Source organism: Garra rufa, chromosome 21 (genome assembly GCF_049309525.1).
Source record: "Garra rufa chromosome 21, GarRuf1.0, whole genome shotgun sequence".
NCBI lineage: Eukaryota > Metazoa > Chordata > Actinopteri > Cypriniformes > Cyprinidae > Garra > Garra rufa.
Window position 1 is genome coordinate 21,502,903 of NC_133381.1, and position 25,109 is coordinate 21,528,011.

Sequence of the window (25,109 nt, forward strand, 5' to 3'; positions counted from 1 at the left end):
CAGTTTATATGAGCAATTTCTCCCTGGCCATAACAGACCAGTCCCCATTTGCATCCCATTCCTTCCTGATCTATATAATAAGATCGGGAGGGCATGGGATAAACCATATTCAGCCCCGCACTCATCTATATCAGCATGTTAGTTATGCTGGTGCAGAGTGAGTGCGTGAGTATGGCGGGGCGTCGGTGCCATCGCCTGAGGATATGCTTGCTGTCTCTCGGCGGGGGTGGCGTCGACGCTGAGGGCATACGCGGCAGCGGGTCAGGCTGGTGCTGCCTGCACACAGTGGCAGTGTTTCAGGCATACCAGGCTGATCTGCTGGAGGATAAAGACCCGTGGAGATGGCTGAGCTGTTTCACACCACAGATTTGTGGGTGAATTTGGCAGACATAGGGGAGAAAGAGAACTGCTTTCTCCTCGATGTGCCAGTCTCATCTTCCGAATTATTCTGTACCTCCGTTGAGACGGTGATCGACTAATTCAGGGAGGCGGTGGCGTACTCAGCTACTAGACCCCTTGGATCTTTTTGGATCTTTTGGGTCTGTTATTCCTCACCGGTCTTCATCCCCACCCAAACGCAGGGGGGAGCCTGGCCCCTCCTGGTCTGCGGGCTGGAGGCAGGACCAGGCGGTTTGTGTGGCCACTTGAGACCCTCCTCCTGGGAGGGGTAGGTCTCAGAGGAGACGTGATGTGCGTTATAAGAGACAGGATCTTAGGGAAACGATCCTCTCCCTTCTCCCTCACTATTGTTCTGCCGCCTGCCCTTTTTCCCCCATAAGACTCTGGGGCTGGGCTAATGATAGATTGATAAACTCAATCCGTTGGCCCGGTACATGAACTGACATGTATGTGACCCTGGACCACAAAATCAGTCATAAGGTTAAATTTTACAAAACTGAGATGTATATATCACATGAAAGCTCAATAAATAAGCTTTCTATTGATATATGGTTTGTTAGGATAGGACAATATTTGGCCGAGATACATCTATTTGAAAATCTGGAATCTGAGGGTGCAAAAAAATCAAAATACTGAGAAAATCACCTTTAAAGTTGTCCAAATTAAGTTCTTAACAATGCATATTACTAATCAAAAATTACATTTTGATATATTTATAGTAGGAATTTTACAAAAAATCTTCATGGAACATGATCTTTACTTAATTTCCTAATGATTTTTGGCATAAAAGAAAAATCAAAAATTTTGACCCATACTATGTATTTTTGGCTATTGCTACAAATATACCCCAGCGACTTAAGACTGGTTTTGTGGTCCAGGGTCACATATGTGGGTGTGTATATATGTATATGTATTTTCTTCTTTGTCTAACAGCTCCGCTTGGGTGAGACTTTAGTATTTGAGCTCCATACTGAGCTTCTATGGTCCCTAAGTGTCGAGTGTAGCCAGGTCTTCCCTCGTTTGTGAGGTAGTGTACTGAGACCTCCACTCGTAAATAACTCCGGTAGGGGTTAAGCGTTGTCAGGCTTCCTCTCATTCTGGAGAGTTATCCTTTGAAGCCTCTGCTGTTTTGAGCTTGGCTTAGGCATTATTTATACCTGCATATGCATGTTTACACACCTACTGGGTGAGATCTCCACCTGTCCTATAGTGTAAGCAACCTAGGGTTGAGTGTTATAGGCTGCCTCTCTTTGTGAGTCAATGCATTGAAGCCCACGCTCCCCAGGGCTCTGCTTCTAAATTTTTAGGAAGAGGAAAGTTTAGTAAACCCCCCTGTGAGTATTTTTATTCAGGCCTCCTCTCTCTGAGAGTTGCGCTGAGGAGATTTCCCCTCTTTAGAGGTTCATGTTTAGGCCGATTTCTCACAGTTCTATCAGCACTGGGCAGTTCTAGTAGCTTGTAGGCTCACTTTTACACTAAGCGTATTGTGGCAGGTCTTCCCTTGGCGAAAGCCCTGTGTTGGACCTCCAGAATTCACTTTTGAACCCTGTATAGGCGCTTAAAGCTCTGTCCAGATGGTAGTTTAGTATGTAGGCTTACTGAGCCTCATTACTATATTGGGGTTGAGTGTAGTAGGTCTCCCCTCATTGTTAGTGAGTTGTGTTGTTTAAGACCTCCACTCCTAGATTTTCCTGCCACGGTGAGCGTTGTCAGGGTGTTGTAGGCTTCCTCTTGATATGAGAGTCTTTCTGCAGAGGTCTCCACTCTTGAGTGCTGCTGATTAGGTCTCCTCTCGCCTAGTGGCATTATGATGATGATCGTGCTCTCATAGTCTTACCTATGGCTTAGACTGAGAGCTGTTAGATGTGTTCTCTCTGTGAGAACCATCTAGCTGCAGCCGTCGCTCTCCTTAGAGCTCCGCTTTTAGTACATTCTCACAGTATATAGCTGGTAGGCCCTGTTAGGTCTCGCTAACTATTTTGGTATTGTGCTAAGAGCTCCTCTGCCAAGGTTGAGTGTTGTCAGGCTTTTCTCTCTTTAGAGATTCATTTTGAAGCCTTTTGAAGCCAAAGGTCTCCCCTCACCAAGGGTCATTATACTGAGGCCTCCACTCTTAAGGGCTTCCCATAGGATTGAGCGTTATCAGGCTTCCTCTCATTATAGAGAGTCTTCTATGAAGCCTCCGTTCTCCAGAAGCTCCGCTTCCAGTACTTTCAAGCGTGAGTGTAGCTAGGTCTCCCCTCACCGAAAGGTTATTATGTGAGACCTCCACTCCTAAGAGCTAGTGGATTGAACGTTGCCAGGTTTCCTCTCATTTTAGAGAGTCTTCTATGAAGCCTCCGTTCTCCAGAAGCTCTGCTTCTGTACTTACAAGCGTGAGTGTAGTCAGGTCTCCCCTCACAAAAGGGTTTATGTTTGAGACCTCCACTCTTAAGAGCTTCTCGTAGGATTGAGCGTTGTCAGGCTTCCTCTCATTATAGAGAGTCTTCTATGAAGCCTCCGTTCTCCAGAAGCTCCGCTTCCAGTACTTTCAAGCATGAGTGTAGCTAGGTCTCCCCTCACCGAAAGGTTATTATGTGAGACCTCCACTCCTAAGAGCTAGTGGATTGAACGTTGCCAGGTTTCCTCTCATTTTAGAGAGTCTTCTATGAAGCCTCTGTTCTCCAGAAGCTCCGCTTCCAGTACTTCCAAGCGTGAGTGTAGTCAGGTCTCCCCTCACAAAAGGGTTTGTTTGAGACCTCCACTCTTAAGAGCTTTTCTTAGGATTGAGCGTTATCAGGCTTCATCTCACTATAGAGAGTCTTCTATGAAGTCTCCGTTCTCCAGAAGCTCCGTTTCCAGTACTTCCAAGCGTGAGTGTAGCCAGGTCTTCCCTCACTGAAGGGTTATTTGAGACCTCCACTCCTAAGAGCTGGTGGATTGAGCGTTGTCAGGTTTCCTCTCATTTTAGAGAGTCTTCTATGAAGCCTCCGTTCTCCAAAAGCTCCGCTTCCAGGCTTTGCTGCTGCCTGAAATAATATATGGTGTTTTCCCTCGCTATGCTCTGGGCACCTCCTCAAATCCACAATAGTGGTGAGTACTCACGTGAAGCTTTAGGCACCCCCTAAAACCCACGTAGAGTGGTAAGTGCACATGCAAGTCTTTGGGCACTTTCTGAAATCCACATGAGTGGTAAAGATCCCCCCCTAAGGGTAGGGTTCTTTTCTAAAAATCCTGTATGGTATGGGTTACGCAGTGTTGCTCCGTTCCCATTCTAGAGTTGGTTCTAAAAACCCCTGGGTTTTTCCAACTGCACTCCAGACAGCACTGTTTATAGGATCGAGTGTCACTTGGCTTCCTCTCATCTGAGAGTCTTCTTGTAGAAGCCTCCACTCTCCTGAAACTCCACTTAGGTGGTTCTGTTGCTTAGGTTCTTGGAGCCTCATGAATGAGAGCTTCACAACCGGTCACGCTGAAGGCAGTTCCCATAGTGTCCACCAGGACGCAGCGTCTCGTTCCCTGTCCTCAGGGAACCAGGGTTACATACGTAACCTAGACGATTTTTGTGACACTGAAGACTAAGTAATGATTCTGAAAATTCAACTTTAATTATATAAATATTAGGGGTGGGCATAGATTAATTTTTTTAATCTAGATTAATCTAGATTAAATCTTGGAATTAGTCTAGATTAAATCTTGGAATTAATCTAGATTAATCTAGATTAAAATGGCTAATTTGAATTCTGCTGAAGGCATTCAGAATATGTGTGCTACCCAAATAATGACTAAACATGTTACACCGTACTTTTATTTTGACAGGTTGCCGTGAAGTTTCTGTGTATACATACAGTATAACATGATGCGAGTTTTCTCAAATGAAACGGTATAAGTGACACTCACAGCAGTTTTGGAGATTGAGTTTATCAGTTCATGTGAGATGCAAATGCCAAAAATTACCGGGAGCGTCACGTGTGTTTCAGTATGCGTGTAGTAAAAGCGCGTCTCCACCATTCATAGTATGAATTTCATACATACAGCTAGGCAAACGGAACATACCGGATTCATATTAAAACGGTCTTTTTGCATTTCAGTTTTTACAGACACTAGTCCATATCGCGATTTGAATTAAGTGACAGACCATATTTGATTTATGAATCCAAAAAATGGCGAATTTACGTGGCATTTCGCGCTATAGTAGATTCGGTTTTTATGAATGGAGGACGACGTGATCCCGTCTGTGTTTTGGCGGAGGAGACGTAAACGTGCGACCATATTCTATAGTCTTCGGTATACATCCGCGTTAAACTATCAAGGTGAAAGTCATCATAGCTTGCGTAGTTTAGACCCAGCTCCCAACCCAATTTTGAGAATAGATTAACAGCGATATTTTTTTTATCGCCCGATAAAAGTCTCACGTTAACGCTGCACGTTAACGCTGCACGTTAACGCCGATAACGGCCCACCACTAATAAATATATAAATATTATATAAATATATATAAATACATGTATATTAATATAGAAAATCATAGTTTTACATCATAATAATATTTCACAATATACATTTGTTTTCTGTACTTTTGATCAAATGAACACAGCCTTGATGAGCATAAGAAATTTCATACATTTCAACATTAAAAAATTAAAAACATACAAAAACACACACAGTGTGTTTATTATTTAAATTATGCTGCTCAAAAATATTTAACAAATATCCATAATCCCTCGAAAAAGCTTCTCCTTTTTCTATGTAAAATGTTCCATAATTCTCTTTGGAGCGCACATGCCCTCTCTGATGAGGACATAAGCCTGTAGCATTTTAAAAAGGAAGCACACTGCCATTATTGATCTTGTTGAAATGTGAACAGCTAATCAAGAGTTGATGGTAATGTTTTATGTATATTACATCCATAAAGACAAGCAGAACAAGTGTACCCCGCCTGTACACATCGCATTGACTCGAAATACGGCGTGCATATATCCCCCCCCCCCCCCCCCCACCCCACCCGAGAGGGTTAGACAATTATGCATAAATCAATACTTTTCCTGTTACAGAAATATGTATTATAGTTCCACGGAAAACGTCAGGCTGTATAAATACAGCAAACACTCAGGCCAGGCTGTAATTGGTGCTAGACATGTCTGTCTTTGACTTAGTCATTAATATGATGAAGACAATATTAACCTTTTTGGCGAGCTTGTGAGCCATGTCAAAACATTAAATGCACTGCTTTGAAAAGGAAAATATGAATTGCTTAACCAAGCTGCACTACTGTGTTGTTAATTTTGTATATAACACACTAAGAAAAAATGTTTCACTAGAAAAAATATACTCGGTAATGAAAACCTTTATGGCTTTCTTTAATACAATTTTTTTTTTTTAAATATTCTGAACTTGTAGAATATTACGGGCAGTTTTCTGAACTGGATCAAGGTGCTACTAAAAAGAACAAGTCATTCACAAATTGCTGCTTCTGTAAATGATGACAGAATTGTAATTTTTGGGTGAACTGTCCCTTTAATGAGTTTCCACCACCTGCAGACTCTTCATGAATAATGACTTCCTTTGTAGTACTTAAGGGCACGTGAAGCCACGTCAGTCACACTTCATTTTTACCGCCTTATGTTTTAAGGCAAAAACGATAAATGTCCAGCGAGACTTCACACAAATCCTATTAAATCAGCGGGAGGGATTTGAAATGATATCAGAGTTTCAATTATATAGACTCAAGTGCTATTGATTGAGTGTAATTTATGACTTGTGTGCCGTGATGGGCCTTGGAAGACAACACGTCCATTCCCTATGGAGGGTTTTTATTAGCGCTGCTGGTGTGGACGGCCTGACAGGCAGAGTGGGCTAAATGCACAGAGGATGTGTCAGGCCGAGGTAATTTACCTCCTCTCAGCCTACATGAGAGCCCCATTAGATCATTACAGCAGCATGCATGAAACTGAGCGATGACTATAAATGCACATCTCTTTTTTTTCATTCTCATATCTCTCCATCCTTTTCTCTTCTCCGTTATGATAGCTCCAGCAGGTCTGAGAGCCCCTGCATTAAGGCCGCTGAATATGACTGTGATGAAGGTTTCCTGGGATGTCCCGGCCGAGCTCAACGGGCCTCCACCTCTGTACCACGTGGAACGGACGGATGTGTCTTTGTCAGATGCTCAGGGCCAGGTTATAAGGGGGAGACGCTTCACAGGGAGTGGCTACTTCAGATTTCCGAGCTCCACTTTGCCTGTCAACACTGATTTCACAGGTACGGGGTCTCATCAATGCTCTATGTGCCTCCAAATGTATAATTGATTGAGAAATGCTGATCAGTACCCATTTTATTTATACAGTATGGTGTATTTCCAGGAAAATTCGGATATTCACCTAGAAAAAAAAAATGTGAGATGGAATAATTTTATCCATTGGGGATTGACTGGATTGTGAAAATGGATGTAACTTCTCAGAATTAAGCCAGCGGTTGAAAATTAGGAGGAATTTGTGAAGTTGGTGGAAAAGGAAAGTTGAAAGGAAAGGATTGATCAAAGATTACAAGGAAAACTTTTAGGGGTGTGCCAAGACACTTATCGAGACGAGACGAGACACAAGACTGGGTTCATGATAACGAGACGAGATGAGATTTTTAAACTTTTTTTAAAAGAAATCCTCTATGAAATATATAGTGAAAAATAGTATTTTATTAAACACAAAATGCAAAAAATATAGGTGAGGTCACGATTCTCTCACAATTCTGAAGAAAAAAAGATTAGAAATCTAAACAAAATAACATAATTTACTAGTGGTTCTGACACAATGTTTATTGTTTAAGTATTTAAAAAATATATTCGATCAAATTTAAAAAAAAAAAAATCAGTGTCTCAACTAATAAAGACTTGTTTCACTATTGCAATCTCCTGAATGGATGATTCAATGATAAATACTTTTTGAACGTGCAGTTGTCGCCACCTCCTGGCGGAAGAGGGCAAACGTTGCAATACATAGGTGTTAAGATACTTTTGTTTTGATCGCTATTGTAGGCAGTACCCAAACTATAAACTTTTATCCCAGTACTTCTATTATTTAAATGTCTGTAACACAGAAATAATATTCATTATGTGGTTCTAGATCAGCAGCAGCATGCATTTTTTTTAACACCTGTTAACATCGTTAAGCGTCAGTGGAGCATGAGCAGCGCGATGTGAAACAGTCGTAATAGACACAGCTGAATTGTTATCATTCATGAATAATATCGTGTGGGTGTTTGAACAGAGATAGCAATTTTTAAAAGGATTTTTAAAAGGATTAATTGTGCAGATTTATTTAAAATGTTTTGCAAGGATATCCAGTCAGATCTCGCCACATCCCTACAAACTTTATTTATTTATTTAATTATTCATTCATTCATTCATTCATTCATTCATGCATTAATATTTTTGGAAAAACATGCACTGATGCAATAAAATGTGTATTAATGTAAATTAGTGCTGTCAAAATACATTTCTCAGTGGTAGTGTAAAACAACACCCTTTTTTACCTTGTCAAAATCAGCACCTTTTAACATCGAGTTTTGTTGCATGTCTTCTTAAATCAGTGTTATCAAGTCTGCAGTTGTCCCGCAGAATTGGACTACTTTTTGGGCAATTGGGCGTTTTGTTGTGAAAACCTGGCAACTAATGAGCTTTGCTCTCCTGCCCCTCTCTGCCGTGGGATGAAGAGCAGACTGTAAACTTTAGCCGCATTTAGCCACAAACTTGCTAACTAGGTTCATAATAAGTTTCATAAAAATACTCGTATACTCACTTCTTCTGTAGGTGAAGCTGGATCACGAATGATTGTGTGTTTCCGGGCGCATTCCCTTCAAAAACTAAATTAACGTTAATCCTCTGCGTCTTCAGAAAATGACGACTGCTATGTTCATCATTACATCCAACAACAAAACACCTCAATCGCTTAGGAGACATTCCTGTCAACACCTGCATCGGAGTCGACACAGTTGGACAGTTCACATCTCACTCAGGGCAGGTCTAAAGTAAGACGACCGTGTCAATCAACTATCGTAGGAGCAGCCTTGGTCTGCGTGACAACACACAGCCAAGAATCTGAGAATGACTTGATTTGAAAAAGTGGTTATGATTTATATGCATTTTTTAAAATAAGCGCTAGGTGGATTTTTATCATTATAGGGTGGTTGTGTACACACACTGCCAACACACATTTATGTTCAGACAACATGTAAAAGTGAATTTTACATCCGATGACCCCTTTAATGGCGTAAAAAATATTTAAAGCAGCAGGGGCGGGGCTAGGGTTGGCCATCCTACTCACAACTGCTGCTTCCGTCTCTTTTTTCTTGACAAGAAGTGCATTTATTTAGTTGTAGAACGTCTTTATGACCACATCAGTGGTCCAGTGCTCCAACTTCACTTCAGCACCAGCACTAGTCAAAACAAGCCTGGGAAAGGTACAGGTGATGAGCAAGCTTCAGTAGAACAACAGTGAACTGTGGTCAGATGAGATGATGTCAGGCCATATGTCAGTCAAATCGAATTTACCTGTCCTGCCGTTACACTGTGCTTGTAGCGCATGCTCTTCAATTGCACGCACAAATACGGCAACGTGCTCTGTATCCTGTATCACTTTAGATTTAAACACGAATGAAACTACGAGCATACGTGTCAGATCTGTGTCACATTCAGCAGCAGCAGGTCTTAAAGTAATAGCAGCCAAATAACCTAATAACCCAGCAGCTGTGATGTGTATTAATCAAAGAACAAAAGAAGAAAAAAGAGGAAATCAATAACTTTTGTTGCTTTATGGATTCAACTATATTTAATTTAGTGTTTAATGTTTGATAACTTCATTCAATTTCTGTATATTTCCTGCTTGCTGAAGGGCACAGGTAAATAAGTGGGTTTATGTGAAGATTGTTTTCAGTTCAATAGGGGTTATGCCCAACAGGCTTCCGTTTTCTGCTAAACAGGTCTCGTTGCTTCCGGTTCACGCGTTTTGCATATCCCTCTTTAAATATGAACATGATTTACTCAAGATTCATTCAAAGTAGACACTAAAATGATCATAACCAATGTCCATCACATATGTGGATTGATATATAAAAGTTTTAAATTTTTATTCTTTTCACTAACATTTATATATAAATATCGAATGAAACGTCCACAATAAACAGCTGGCTTGTTTAACTGATTACCTTAAAAGTCCGTCGATATCGCCATTATTTATTACGGCTATTAACACGTTCTCCGACAAGCGGAAGCAATGAGACCTGTTTTCCGGGGTTGGTCAGGTGACGTTCGACATATAGCCTATTAAATTAGAAGTTGTTATATTTTAAAGTGTAATAAATGTTAAAATTGATAGCTCTCAGTTATACTGTAATGTTGAATGGCTGTAGTCAATCATTATATGTTATGAAAAAAAAAAACAGTTTCCTAGTTGGTATTAGTACTCATCTTCATCATAAAAAATATATAACAAATATAAAAAATACACCATTTTTATGTTGTTTATACATTGATTTTAAGATTGAATGTGAAATTATTGCAATATAAAAGTATATTTAAAAACTTTATTGTTAAGTGAGATTAATCGCAATTAATCACGATTAATTTCTGAAAAAAATGTGTGATTAATTCTAAAGCAATTGACAAGCAACAAACATGTTCTGGTTGGTACAAAAATAAACACCATACAGCAATTTTTTTAATGGTGCGATAACATTAGCAAATTTTCTGCAAAATGTAGAAAGGAAAAAATGTCAGTTCTCAATTGTCTAGCAGTGCATGAGACACAGCTCACACAGCTGAATCCCAACACCACAACGTTGCATAAACTAACCTGAACCCAATGCAAAATCTACGCTGAAAATTTTTTGCCCTCAAACAATCACTTGGGTCATTTTGGGCCAGATTTCAAACTCAAAATTTCATCAAACAAAGGTAAATGTGACCAAAAATGTAGTTGATGTGATTTGGATATTATGAAAACTCTTGTCAAATAATATATCAATTGTTGTATATCAAAAAATATTATTAAATACGATTAACTGACAGAAAATCATTCAATGAATACATAGCTATACTTTTAATGCTAAACAAGGTTTCCAGGGATAAATAGAGTACATTTATCTGTCCATTGTAATGCAAGCATAAGTGCCTTAATTTGCATTGTTACAATTGTGTTTTAGGCTGGTGCTGATGAGCTGTTATGGGCAGTTAAGTCATTTAAAACTTTATGAAGAGTTAATACCATCAACACTAAATGTAAACTATAAAAACTTGACATTTATATTGATTTGTGTTGGTTCCAAACAAAAAAGTTTCCCACTCCTAACGCATATTTAAATGTTCATGAGGGCCACTCCAAGCCCATCGCTCCACCCTAAACACTCTTTATTCATCTCTCACTTTCCTCACTCTTCTCCATACTGATGTATTAATGACTTCCATGATTAGACAAAGGGCAATTATACTTTTGTTTACAAACATAATTGGGGAATTGAGTTCCAAATGAATACAGGTTCCGGTTCATCTACTAATGCAAAAATCCTTCAGCTTGCCATTTGTTTAGATTACTTGCGCTTTAATTGCGTTAAAAGCTCGGAAGGCATTGCTTTAAGTTATCAGATTGGTCAGTGTGATGTGACAGAGAAGGCAAACATCAAATGACCTCCTCTGAGTGACATTTTTGTGTGTGTGATGTGATACATTTTTAGCATGAAAAGTGATTCACAGGTGAAAATGTGCAGTGGAGAAGTGCTTTACGGCACATTGAGGCCCTCTTGCCTTCAAAGAGGTTTATGCCATTTGCTCTTTTCCATTTCCTCGTCTCTCTCTGCTGCATAATCCACAAACGAACATGAAACCATGTCATGTCGCGAGCCCTTTTTTGTTGGACACATGCTCTAAGATATCTGGGAAATCTGACTTTATTTATATTAAAACGAGGCAATTAGTAGATCCTCCCTAAGAAGTCGGGGACATTAAATTGCCTCCTTAAGGAGCGTGCATATAAATGGGTGACCCTTTGTGACCTTGCAATTTCAGGAAATGAATGGCCATTTCCCCCTCTAACTCTATTAACATTTAGCACTGCAATTTCCAGTTTTTTTCCTTAAATAATGACAAACGGATAAATCTTTATAAATCAAGCCCTGAGTTGAGTTCAGCTCACTCCCTAATTGATCAATGGCTGCAGTCAAAGTGGTGAGCTCGTCCTTGGGCCTGCTGGGATTATAAATGGCCACCAACTAATGAGGGAACCCAAAGAACAAACCAGAACGACAACACCCCTTTTAGCCGACTTTTCTTTTTTATGCTTTCCACACCTGTAGTTCATCTGATTTTATTTCAAATGCAGGTACTAAATGACTAAATGTTTGTGGTGTTGATTTCTGCTAAAAAAGAAGCTGCTTGTTTTATTGAACTTCGAGAACTGGATAAATCGGACTGCAAAGCTCAATGGCTGAAATGAAGCATAATGACAACAGCAAAAAGCGATGAACAAATAGCATGCTCAGGGACAAATACTTTGTATATTATTGAAATGTAGCCAAAGCAATAAGTTAAGCAAAATCAATGGTCATCTAATCTTGTGCTTGAAATGACTTTGTTAAAGGATGCAAGTCTCAACAAATCAAAGTAAAAATGAGATTAAAAATGCAATGTAGTTGAGGTGAATTGACTTGAGTTTTGATCGTCATTGAAATAACAGCAGTCGTCTTTTTTGTGTTTATGTAAAATGTTTGTGCTTTAAAGTAACAGTGAAAAATAATTTTCTTTTATTTGTAATATATTGTATTTCAGTCTCTTTCATTTGTATTTTCCCCCTTTTGAGTCAGTCTATTTTCGTATCCTCATTGAGTGGCATTGAATAAGCGTACAATTTCACAAAACGGGAGGCAGTAATACATGAGAATGAAGCCATTTTCAAAGACTACATGCTATTGTAGCACAAAATGTTAAATGATACAAATTATTTTCCTTAATTAATTTGATTGATTGTCAAACGGCCTCAGTCAGTGGAAAGTAGAGGGAAACTTTGTACAGACATCATTAGTTTTTCCCCATTTAAAGATTAATCATGAAAAGCTCTGGCTCTTTAATTCTGTAATTTGTATATTTAATGGGGTGCTGCAGAATCTATGACAGTAATTAGCATTTCCTGAAAACTCATTAATACGCAACAACTTGATTAATGCCGCAATAATACTAACATGACTGAAGTTATTCAGGTTATGTACTAAGCAGATTAAATCCAAATAGCCCTGTTTGTTTTACTTATAGCTGATATGATGGTTTTTGGCAGAGAAAAATATTTTGGGATAAACATGTTTGCCATCAGTTCCCATTATCCACCAACTGCCAAATATATCCTTGCTTCATAGTTTTCATATATATACTCACACATGTGTATACATATTTCTTTTAGTCTCTTTCCATGATTGGTGGGTGCATTACCCTGAGCACTGTGTCCTAAAGTGCTGATGCAGCCCCTGTGTAAAAGTGCTTCACATCTTTCCCATGTCTTAGCGCTAGTCTTGAGACCCACAGAGGTGAATCTCATTCCTCATCAGCCCGCTCCGACTGGCCCTGCGCCTGAGAGACCTCTGACCACAGCTTTTCTGGACAGGCCTGTCAGTGCGTACAGCGCCACGCTGCTCCACTGGGATCTCAAATCCCACAGATGTCCCTTTAGCCTCCACATTCCCTCTCCTGTAATGGACCAGACGTTCTGATGGATGTGAAGCACTTGTCAAAAAAATAGCTGATCACCCTAGAGAGATCTGCTCTGCTGAACCTACAACTTCTGATCCAGGTTCTCCCCCACCACCCTCCACAGGACTGAGACTGTCTGGTCAACATGAGACAAGATCTCTCAGTGTTTTTTTTTTTTTTTAACAGAACACATTCTTAAGGGCTGAATTAATGTGCTCTATCCTCACAATAAAGTTGACCATATATTTGTTCAGGGGCATTTACTTTGAGGAGGCAAGGGAGGCTAGCCTGGCTAACGCCAGACCACGTTATGACTTCATCATGATTCGTGGTCTGGGAACCACATGTTCATTTTCTCGTATTTGAGGCGTGGTTTACGAATGCCCAGAGCCGTTTATTGGGCGCTACGAATGTCTATCAAATGCGCCTGTGCGTAGCTCATAGCCAATCGTTTCAATCATACCGGATGACGTATACAGAGCGATGGTTTAACGCCAAAAGTTGCTCTTTTTTCAAAATAAACTTGCGTTCTAAACTACTTAGAACACTATCTAAGGGGCCGTTCACATGTCGCGTCTTTTGCGCGCTAAAGTTCGTTATTTGAAATGTAGACGCGCGGTATGCGCGTGCATAACGGAAGCGACGCGGTTGCGACGCGCTCGCGTTTTCCATGCGCAAGCTACAGAGCGGTTTGGAAAGGAGAAAGCGACGCGCCTAGCGTTTTCCACGCGTTTTTAGGTGCGACATGTGAACGGCTGCATCGAATGATAACTTGCTGCCATGCTGGATCCATAGTTATAAACAAACTGCTTCGGTGAGTCGCGACGCATAGAAGGCGTCATCGTCTTGCTGCTCCCTCCCCGTTCTGTGATTGGTTCCCTATCTGAGGTGAAAATTTGGTCCATGGTTTCCATGCTACCTTCCAGCGTGAATAAAATCGCGCCGCGTGGAAGGCAGCATGGGGACACCCAGGCTAAAGGGAGGCAGTGTCTGCTCAAAATATTGGATGAGAAAAAAATTTGTAGTACAAAAATAAGACAATGGCAATATTACAAAATATAACATTAAAAGGTATATAAATCACTTGTTTTTCTAAAAGAAAAAAACATTGTCCAACAGCGACACCAGTAAAGTTACAGTGGGAGACCATATATCTCTCGCCTCCCCTGAGCTCATTGAGTCTTAACAGACCCCCTAAAACGTGCCGTGAATTTGGTGGGGGGGTAACTAAGAATCAATGGGGGAATGTCATATGAGAGGAGGCAATGCCTCCATTGTGATATAACTGAATATGACTTATGTTCGCATGTGATTGGTTCATGCCATAAATCCCGCCTCTGTGTTTGTGCATGTACCGCATTCACAAATCAGACTGAATGAACAATATAATGCCGTTAATAGGAAGACTAATTTCAGAAATATTAAGTAAACAACTGAAACACTTAGATTTAACCACTAAGACCAAAAATTATATATATATATATATATATAAAAAAAACAATCTGTGGAAGTTTTAGTGAGTAATCTACTTGGTAAAATTTAAAGTGAATCTCTGTGTCTGTGACCAATATTTACCAAGCTTTGATGACTGATGATGTACTATACAGTTGAGGTCAAAAGTTTACACCCCCTTTCAGAATCTGCAAAATGTTAATTATTTTACCAAAATAAGAAGGATCATACAAAATGCATGTCATTGTTTATTTAGTACTGACCTGAATAAGATAATTCAATTTTTTTTTTTTTTTTTAGTGATTGTTTAATTGTTTTAATTGTCCCTTGTTTGTCCTGAATAGTTAAACTGCCTTCCTTCAGGTCCCATTTTTTTTGTGTATTTGAACTCTTTGCAGCAATGACTGTATGATTTTAAGATCCATCTTTTCACACTGAGGACAATTGAGGGACTCATATGAAACTATGACAGAAGGCTCAAACGCTCACTTATGCTCCAGAAGGAAACCCATGCATTAAGATTTGAATATCAGGGTAAATTTAACTTATGTTGCCTTCTGGGAAACATGTAACTATCTTCTGTAGCCTCTAAGGGGGCAGTGTTAGATGAAAAAATATGATATTTAGGCAAATTGAAAAAATGCACACATCTCCATTCCGTTCAAAAGTTTTCACCCTCCGCTCCTAATGCATGGTTTTTCTTTCTGGAGCATCAGTGAACATTTGAACCTTCTGTAATAGTTGCATATGAGTCCCTCAGTTGTCTTCAGTGAAAAATGATGAAAATCATACAGTCATTGTTGGAAGGGTTCAAATACACAAAAATGCTGGAAAACCAAAGAATTTGTGGGACATGAAGAATTTTTCTGAAGAACCACAGGCAGTTAAACTGTTCAGGCAAACAAGAGACTCATGAACAAATATCACTAAACAAAAACAAAACACAGCTGTGGATCATTCTGGTAAGAACACAGTATTAAGAATCAAGGGGATGTTAACTTTTGAACGGGATCATTTTTTTTAAAATTCAGCTATTATTTTCTCTTGTGAAGTATGTAATCATCTTTTATGTGAAATAACTTATTCAGGACAGTACTCAATAAACAATAACATGCATTTTGTATGATCCCTCTTGTTTTGGTAAAATAATTAACATTTTGCAGATTCTGAAAGGGGGGTGTAAGCGTTTGAAACATGAAGACTGCATGTACTTCAATAAATACAGTAAAAACAGAAATATTGTGAAATAATTTATTAACTGTTTGCTATTTGAATAAATTTTAAACAACAATTTATTGTTGTGATGACAAAGCTGTATTTTCAGCAGCCATCACTCCAGTCTTCAGCATCACAAGGTCCTTCAGAAGTCTTTTTAATAGGCTGATTTAGTGCTCAAGAAACATTGTTATCAATATTATTATAAATGTCAAAAATGGTTGAAAACTGCTCTGCTGCCTAATATTTTTATGGAAACTGTTATACTTTTTTTAGGATTGATAGTAAGTGCAAAGAACCGTGTTTATTTGAAATAGAAATCTTTTGTAACATACAGTTAATGTCTTTATTGTCACTTTTGAGCATTGTAATGTGCCCTATATGATGTAATATATACTAGTTTTATCAGTTAAATCCAGCATATAGCATCAGTCCTGTAGGGTTGGTATTCAGATGGTATAATCCCTGTATCAGTTGTATAGATCTGAAGCCTGAAGAAACATCTTGCTGCTCTACATGAGGTCAACCAGACTTACAACCTCTTCAATCCACTGGAGATTCAAAGATAGATTAAGTGGAATCTTTTTCATCTAAGCAGTCTGTATTTGAGTGGGTTTGTACTCACAGTCCTCAACATATTAATGAACTTATATTGAAGAGGGATATCACTTCAAAGGTGTTTTTTTATGTCTGATTTTAGGTCAGATGGTGGAAGGTTTTACTAAGAACAGTTCTTGTTTTTTTCTGTTAGGATAAAGTCTTTAGAGAGTAGATCTGCTCAGGCACTGTGGGACCGTTCAGGCACTGCTCAGTTTTTTGTTCTCACAGGCATCACACAGTTTCTCAGTTTCTCACATTTCTGGGAATTTTTATCTTGTCATTTGGTCTTACATTCTTATAAATGTAATTTTTGTTATGTTCATGCATTTTGATGTGCTTAAGCACAGGTTTATAATCTTTTTTGTACAGTATTTTGATCAAACAATATGCAACATGCATTGTCTGTTTCTCCAGGCCTGCAGCTGAGTTTCCGGACACGCGTCGAGGAGGGGCTTATGCTGTTTGCGGTTTCCCCTGGAGAACAGGAGGAGTATGTCGCTCTTCAAATACACAACGGCCGCCCATACTTCCTCTTTGACCCTCAGGTACATCATGGTCATGGACCGCTGTGTGTTTGTTTATGCTACAAAAAGCCTTCAAACCTTCAAATGTAATAGATCCCAACCTCTAGATCAGGGATGTATTGTATATCAGTACCATATTGGTTATCGGCTGACATTAGCGATTTCATTTAACGATATCATTCGATGTTGAATATTTAATAGTGCATGCCCATGTTCACATTTTACATTTAGAGTACATTTTCAGTCAATGTTTAAAGATACTAATAATTTAATAAAAATGATAAATGTAGTTTAGTCATTTTTCATACTAAAGAGTACATCATAGTATTGTGATACCTTTTAGCATTTACAATGGCTGATTTTAGTGTTTAATGTTTATTTTAAAACATTTAAAGACATTTTTATCAGTATTAACTAGGGATAGACTATACCAAACCTTTTAAATTGAATACGATACTGATATTTTTTGTTACAATTTCAACAATACTGAAACAGACTCTGGTCATTTCTTAAATGGTATTAAAAAAAAGGAAAGAAAGAAAGATAAAGATCTACTTAAAGTCAAATCACATCTACATGACAAATATTGGCCATTAATAACATATATATTACAAAGCAAATATTAGCACAATTAAATAAGATGAAAGTATGTTTCCAAGCGTTCCAAAATCGTTTGACACACGTCAGCTAAATATGTCGAGGGTTTTTTTTTTGGCACAAACATTAAACAAAAGTGCTGAAACATTGGAAAGTGATGCAAAAACCCACGTTTTATATTAATGCAGTTTTAATATTTAATTTTTTTTCAAGGCAGATACCAACTAAGTAGCTTTTTGTAAAAACTGTTATACTTCTATAGTGTTATACTGTTAAAAGTAGCTTATATAAACACATTAATATATCAATACTGCAGTATTCATGTGCCCATCCCTCCTAATAGACCTATTTCAGTGTTTGCAAACAGTGATGACATTTATTTTGTGAGCGGGGCCTATCTGGTGGAAGCCTAGGAATAAATAAATAAAAAAGGTAATTGTGTGTATATATTTTAAAATTCTGACATTTTCTCACAATATCTCACAATTCTGCTAAGAAAAATCAACTCGATATTCTCTTTTCCCCTCGGCTCAGAATCATAATTTTATATCCCACACTTCTGACTTTTTTCCTCAGCATTGACCAACTCAAAATTATCGAGTTAAATCAAGTTATAAAATCCAAAATAGAAGATACAAACATGCATTTAAAAAAAAAAAAGATAAAATAGGGAAATGTTATGTAAAATGTTATAGGTTTAAATAGTATTTCATGTTATAACTGTAGGGCTAATACAACGCCTGGATGTGTGAATGTTATGTAAGCCTATTGTTTAAATCAAATTTATTCTTTAAAAGTAAGGTAATCATAGCAGGTTTCATCCCGAGTCTGTCCGTTTAAATGTCTGCGTTTAGTTCAATCTATAATAATAATTTGCATTCTGATTCTGACATCCAAAGGCACAATAATACATTTTTATCTTATTCTGTGGATTGTACTCATTTCCCTTCACTTGTTATCAGTGTTTTTTTGTTTTTGTTTTTGCCACCACAATGCACTCACAGCTGCAAGTGATGTAACTATGACGTCTGTTCCAAATTGGTCTATAATGTAAAAATAATGATCAAATTATGGTATCGTCCAGATTTTAATATCTACTTTAATACCTGCTTTAGACAGAAATTTGTGGATTTTGATGGATGAGCTATCAAGTTCTTCTGTGCTACAAACTTCAGCTAAAAGAGTGTTTGAGACCAATTAACTCGTTACCCGCAGACATTGGGTGGGAATAGCAATAGCATGCTAATTATGCACACTGCAGCACTAGCATGCAGGGTTGAGTCTATTGCTCTGATGATGAAAGCAATCATGAAAGATGATTTCACATTAGTGTCCAGGAGACCACCGAGAAACTCTCCCCACCAATAAGCGGCATTGGCGAATATTGCCGGTTTTGCATTCGTAAACACATTTTGTCGGGGTAGTTTGATAATTATAACTAAAAGTGGTGTCATGCCCAATTAATGTCCCCTGATAGCATGCCCATTAGTTCCCCCATTAACGAATTCAACAATTCTAATGGGATTAGCACCATGGGATGCTAATTGAGCGTGACACAGGGAACTGGTATGCTTCCCCACACACTCTTTCTAATGATGAAATTAATGAGCATTTTATGAAACACTGTCTCATGAAAGCGTATTTAGTTCCTGTAAAGGCTGTCACAAATGATGCTGTTTTTTTCCGATGTCTCCTTATCTGCGTCTCTCAGAGATAAGCGAGTGATGAGTGGTTTCCAGGCATACAGTGAGGAGAGAAGGTCTCTCCAAGGCCCATGGGCATGATTAGTTGCATTAGTAGCATGGACAGCGCCCATTTCATCTTAAACAAACTCAAGGGCTATTAAGCAAGAGTACGCTGCTCACTATGTTAATGACACACACTACATCACCAAAACCTATAGCAGCTTCTATAGGACTGTTGTGGAACAGATCTTTAATGAACTCTTTGGAGTGGTAGTGCGTAAATTCTTTTCGCCATGCTCACTGTTTTCCATTGACCATTAGTTTTTATAGTTAAAGGATTAGTTGACTTCCAGAATAAAAATTTCCTGATAATTTACTTACCCCCATGTCATCCAAGATGTTCATGTCTTTCTTTCTTCAGCTGAAAATAAATTAAGGTTTTTGTGGAAAACATTCCAGGATTTTTCTTTATATAATGGACTTCAATGGAGATCAACGGGTTGAAGGTCCAAATTGCAGATTTAATGCAGCTTCAAAGTGCTCTACACGATCCCAGCCGAAGAATAAGGGTCTAGCAAAATGATTGGTCATTTTCTAAACAAAAAAAAATTGTACTTTTAAATCACAAATGCTTGTTTTGCACTAGCTCTGCGATGCGCATTCCTGACTTCATGCATTATGTAATCATGTTGGAAAGTTCTTAAATTAGATTTCTTAATTGTTTATTTTCACTGAAGTTGTGAATTTGATCATTTTAAAGCATTGGTTCTGGGGCCCACTTAGGGTTATTAGCAAATTTTCAAGGGGGCCACAGGATGACATTAAAATTGTAAAAATTGTATTGTATAAAAATTGGATATTAGAAATAAAAGAAGTGGAAAAAGAAACAATTGATGAAAATTGGTAGTAATACTTTTTCCCCCTCAATTCATTTTTTTTCATACAGAATAAGAATTTACAATACTTTGAAATCACAAAATGAACTGTAATTAATTTAATTTTACATGTGAACAAACTCCTAGTTTCTGTAATAAAAATAAATTAATTAAATTAAAAAAGCAGCATTCTCCAAATTACATCAGAAAAAAAATATCTTAGCCTATAAGGGGAGCTTTAAAAAAAACATGTTAGACAATGTGTTGGCCCTTGTGTTATAAAAATTGTAAACCAATTTAATAGCACAGTTGAAATTATTTGGATATTTCCATTGAATCACTGTTCTGGTTCACAAAATTGGTCTGATTTGCTCAAGAGCAGATTCTTGAGGTCAACTCACGATCTCAATGTATTAGTCATAGTGTTTTCCAGCCTGAGGAAAGCAAAATTTCAGTGAATAATGGATTTTCTTTTGGTCTTTTTCTAAAACAAAACTATTACATGACTTCTATATGTAGAATTATACACTTAATAGACTTTAATGGTACTTTTAAGTCAAGTTTAAAGGGTTAATTTAGTTAACTGTCATTAATTCCTCACATCTTGTCATTCCAAACACGTAAGACTTTGTCTCTTGGAACACAAATTAAGATATTTTTGATGAAATCTGAAAGCTTGCTGACCCTCCATAGACACGTGGCATCAGTGGTTCAACCAATGTTTTATTAAACTACGAGAATACTTTTTGTGCAAAGAAAACAAAAATAACAACTTTATTTAACAATTTCAAAGGTCTTACGGGTTTGAAACGACATGAGGTTGAGTAATTTATGACAGAATTTTTTAGATTTTTGGGTGAACTAACCTTTTAAGGCCAAATTCTTTGCACTTGCAAGGAAGGAAACAACCAGTGTTTCCTTCAGAATGTCTCTTTTTGTGCCTAATGGAAGAAAGAAATGAGGGTAAATGAAAACAGAATTACAGTTTTGGATTAGCCATTTCTTTGAGCATTACTCAAGAGTATTTGTATGTCTATCTCAAAAAAAATCTCTTGAAACAAGACCTAATTGATAATTCATGAGTGCAATTAGCAATTAATTTATGCAAGTAGATGATTTGTGGTGTAAATATCCTCTAGCATTACTGCAATGTTTTCTTAAAATTGATGAATGCTGTGACTGATGGTTTGGGGTTCAGTCATTAGGACTCCCTAGCTGATGTTTACGGCACGTGACTGAAACTTGAATACGCTGCATCAGATGTTCAGGTCGTGATGACAGGTCTGCCTCTCGCTGAACAAGACTGATATGATTTTTTGTTCTCAAACATCTAAAATAAACACATTAATTCAGTAAACACATTTTGGTCTGGCGTAATTAAACTTAGCTGTTAAACTGCTGGCAGATGATTTTATTCAGAAAGGCTTTTAGTTGTTGTGACAGAATTGATCTCCCATCGTAAAGAAGCCCCATTGAATACTTTCAAAGGGAGGAGGGATAGGAATGCAGTGTTGTGTCTGTCCTGACTTCTCCCTAAAGCTGTTTCTTCTTCTCCCTCTCTCTCTCTGCAGTAAGCATATCACAGGGCTGACTTCCCTCAGCATCCACACACATATTGATTTGATCATTAAATCTTCATCACAAAGAGGAGATGCGATACTTTGTGTCTCGGTGCTTTCACTGCAGAGCACTCAGTCAGGCTGTTAAGTGTATGAACCTGAATGATGTCATATTTTAGCAGGACAATAACCCCATCTTATGTTGATGGTGCCAGCCCATGAAATTTACTGCTTTTGGGGAATGTCCTATCTCCGGGCAGAATTCCTCAGTGGCTGGAGTTCTGTGCCAAGAGGGATTCTGCTGCTAGTTTTTCAACTTCATCTCCAACTTCTCCTCTGTAAACTCAGATATTGCAGCATAAATGGTGAAAGTTAGCGCTGGGTATATGTCAGTGTGACCAGTTTGTTTCAAATCTTTATCTACTAAGTGTACTTACCTGTTACATCTAGTGACCATGCACTTTTATTGAGCTTGAAGCTCATTTTAATGCTGACAGTGGAGTTAAATGCGTTCACTTCCAAAACTTTATATAAAAATTTCTGTGATTTTAACAGTATCAAATTGCTTTTATAGGTCAAAAAATAACTATAAAATAATTCTGCATCCTGTTTATATTTTAAGTAGGGATTCAGTTTAAGTTCCCAACTACAATTTGCCCATGTCGAGTAACCTCCAAAAATACTGGGAAGTGGCGCATTCCATGGACGAGAATCTGTGAAACGCATTATTAGACCGTTTCCCGTTTTCAAAAAAAACAAAAAAAAACATGATACAGCATAATTCTATTGCGAATTCACAAATGCTATGATTTAATTGAATAAATATATATGATGCAGGTTTATATATTAAATTTTTCGCATTATTTTATACTCTTTAATTATTTACATGCGTGTAGTTACATATGTGCATCTTAAAGCATCTGCGTTCATAGTAAATGCTGCTCCACACAAACAGTTATCATTTACATGTGTGGAGAATCTCAGACTCCATCTCTGCATATTTCTGTGAGTTTGGATTTATTATAAAGTTCATCTGGCAATGCAACATGCTCCATTTTTTTCGATTTTTTAAGGTAAATCATTTATAAACCTACACAAACACAGGAGAATAAATCAGTATCTTTCTAAATATGCTAACTATTCATGGCAATTTAAAAATAAAAGCTCAAAGTTTCACTCTGATGTCCACATATTCAAGAATTACAGTGGCTGTAGCATTTTTGTCATAAAGAAATTGCCTAATATTAAATATTAAGTGGATATTTGAACTAACTATTGTTTAGCCAAAATTAAACAATGATTTGATCGCGTAGTAAAGTGTAAAAACAATCTTCGGGCTGTTGGAGCCCTCTGCAGGCATTTGTTATTATGCAAAATGTACATCAGTTCTATTGTTTACAATGCATTATGTATTTTAACAGTTTTGTTTGAAGAAAACATATAATTACTTGCTTTTGATACTTTATTTGAACTAATTAGTATTGCCTTATTGCTATCATATATGTATTTATTTGCTATCATATAAGTCATTTGAAAGTATACTGTTCACTTAGGTCTATTTATATTACTACAAAACTACTCGATTTCTTGATTAATCATCAGCATTATTGACTGATTACTCGATTGCCAAAATAATCACTAGTGACAGCCCTAATTGAAAGCTTTACTCTACATTAATTTATATATATATGCATTTTACCTCCTAAGCTCAGCACAGGGAGGGAAACATTTCCTCTTTCTAAAGCTGCTGATCAGCCATTGTTTGTGCAGTGTGCGTTGTGTTCATGATGAGTGAGTGATTAACCCTCAGCGTTTGATGTTAGGCCTCAGCCGTGGCCCTCAGCCCTCGCAACGATGGAGGTAGACGCTATAATGACAACCAGTGGCACCATCTGATCGCTACCAGGAAACAGGCCGTGGGAACAATCATTGTCGACAATCAATACAGCGGTAATGATGCACACACATATGATATTCATAGGCCTAACTTCTGTCTTGTTCGGTTATTCAGTGCCTGTAAAGCCCTCCACTTGAACAGATTTCAAGCAAAGGAATTATCAAGGTTAATCGTTGCCATTCATTGTGTGATTAGAATAATTAGGCCAAAGAAGCCTCTCCTTTCCCGAACTTACATTTCAATTAAGGCTGGAGGTGTGAAGCGAAGTCTCCCGCTTCCTGTCTCAAAGCAGTCTCAGGGGATTTTTCCCCACCAGAGGGAGAATTGCTTTATCACAGTCACTCTTTTGGAGTAATATGACTTTATCTGCTGTGGTGCACCAACTGAAACCATTGGAACATAACAGTAACGTTGTTAAAATACTACTTTGCCCTGCTCTGATTATTGGACCAGCCAGGAACAGTCTCAGAAGAACATTATTGTATAGATTTAGCATTGGCACATGTTCAGGGATATCAAGTCATATTTTTTCCTCCAACAGGATCGGCAACAGCTACAAGTGGGAGCACTATTATCGGTCAGAACACGGGTGTCTTCATAGGAGGGATTCCAGAGAATTTCACCATTCTTCGACAAGACGCTGGTAGTTTATCTCTAAATGTCCTGGTGACAGTGTCTCTGTGTATCTACAAAAAGTTGCAAGTGCTTGTTATATGTATACAGGTCCAGCCAAGCTGGTGCAACATGGGTTTGCTGGGTGTTTGAGAGATGTGATGGTGCAGAAATCCAGTGGCGCTACTGATGCATGGGAGCCTCTGGACTGGGACTCAGCACTTGAAAAACATGAGACCTATGAAAGCTGGGAAGGCTGTCCTGCTGTCTCTGAAGATGGGGCGTACTTCCTAGGACATGGTACGTCCTGCTTTAGCCTTTTTTCAGTGTCTGATAATTTGTAATGTTAATGTTGAGAATTTCTAACTGTGTCTATTTCTTACATTTTTATGTTCAGGGTTTCTGAAGGTCAAGCCTGAAATATTTACTGGAGGAAATTATTTTGAAATATCATTTGAGTTCAAAACTGATCAGCTAAATGCGATGCTGTTGTTCGCCTATGATATAGATGGAAAAGATTTCATTTTGGTAAGTTTGCTTAAATTTAAGTTTACTTGCACTTAATAATAATTAACAAAAGTTATGCAGTTAGAAAATTCATATTGCTTTTAAAATGTATACATTTAGATCATGGCACTTGAATTATGCTTAAAGGGATAGTTTTCCCAAAAATGAAAATTCTCTCAATAATTACTAACCATCATGTCGATCCAAACTCGTAAGACCTGTGTTCATTTTCATAACACAAATTTTTTGATAAAATCTGAAAGCTTTCTGACCCTGCATAGACAGCAATGCAAATACCATGTTCGAGGCCCAGAAAGGTAATAAGGACATTGTTAAAATAGTCCATGTGACATCAGTGGTTCATCTGTAATGTTATAAAGCTGCAAGAATACTTTTTGTGCGCAAAGAAAACAAAAATAACCACTTTATTCAACAGTTTCTTCTCTTTCTTGTCAGTCTTTAATGCTTATTCACGAGAGTACCA

At 37.9% G+C, this 25,109-nt stretch overlaps 1 protein-coding gene across 1 annotated transcript in view; it reads left to right on the forward strand.

The window, feature by feature from the left end:
* Positions 1 to 25,109, forward strand: part of ush2a (Usher syndrome 2A (autosomal recessive, mild)) — a 356,033-nt gene that overhangs the window by 102,418 nt on the left and 228,506 nt on the right. The window contains exons 20-25 of the mRNA XM_073826569.1: positions 6,409 to 6,639; positions 16,784 to 16,914; positions 23,433 to 23,559; positions 24,048 to 24,149; positions 24,230 to 24,418; positions 24,516 to 24,646. Of these exons, the coding sequence (XP_073682670.1) occupies positions 6,409 to 6,639; positions 16,784 to 16,914; positions 23,433 to 23,559; positions 24,048 to 24,149; positions 24,230 to 24,418; positions 24,516 to 24,646 (911 nt within the window). The remainder of the gene's footprint in view (positions 1 to 6,408; positions 6,640 to 16,783; positions 16,915 to 23,432; positions 23,560 to 24,047; positions 24,150 to 24,229; positions 24,419 to 24,515; positions 24,647 to 25,109) is intronic.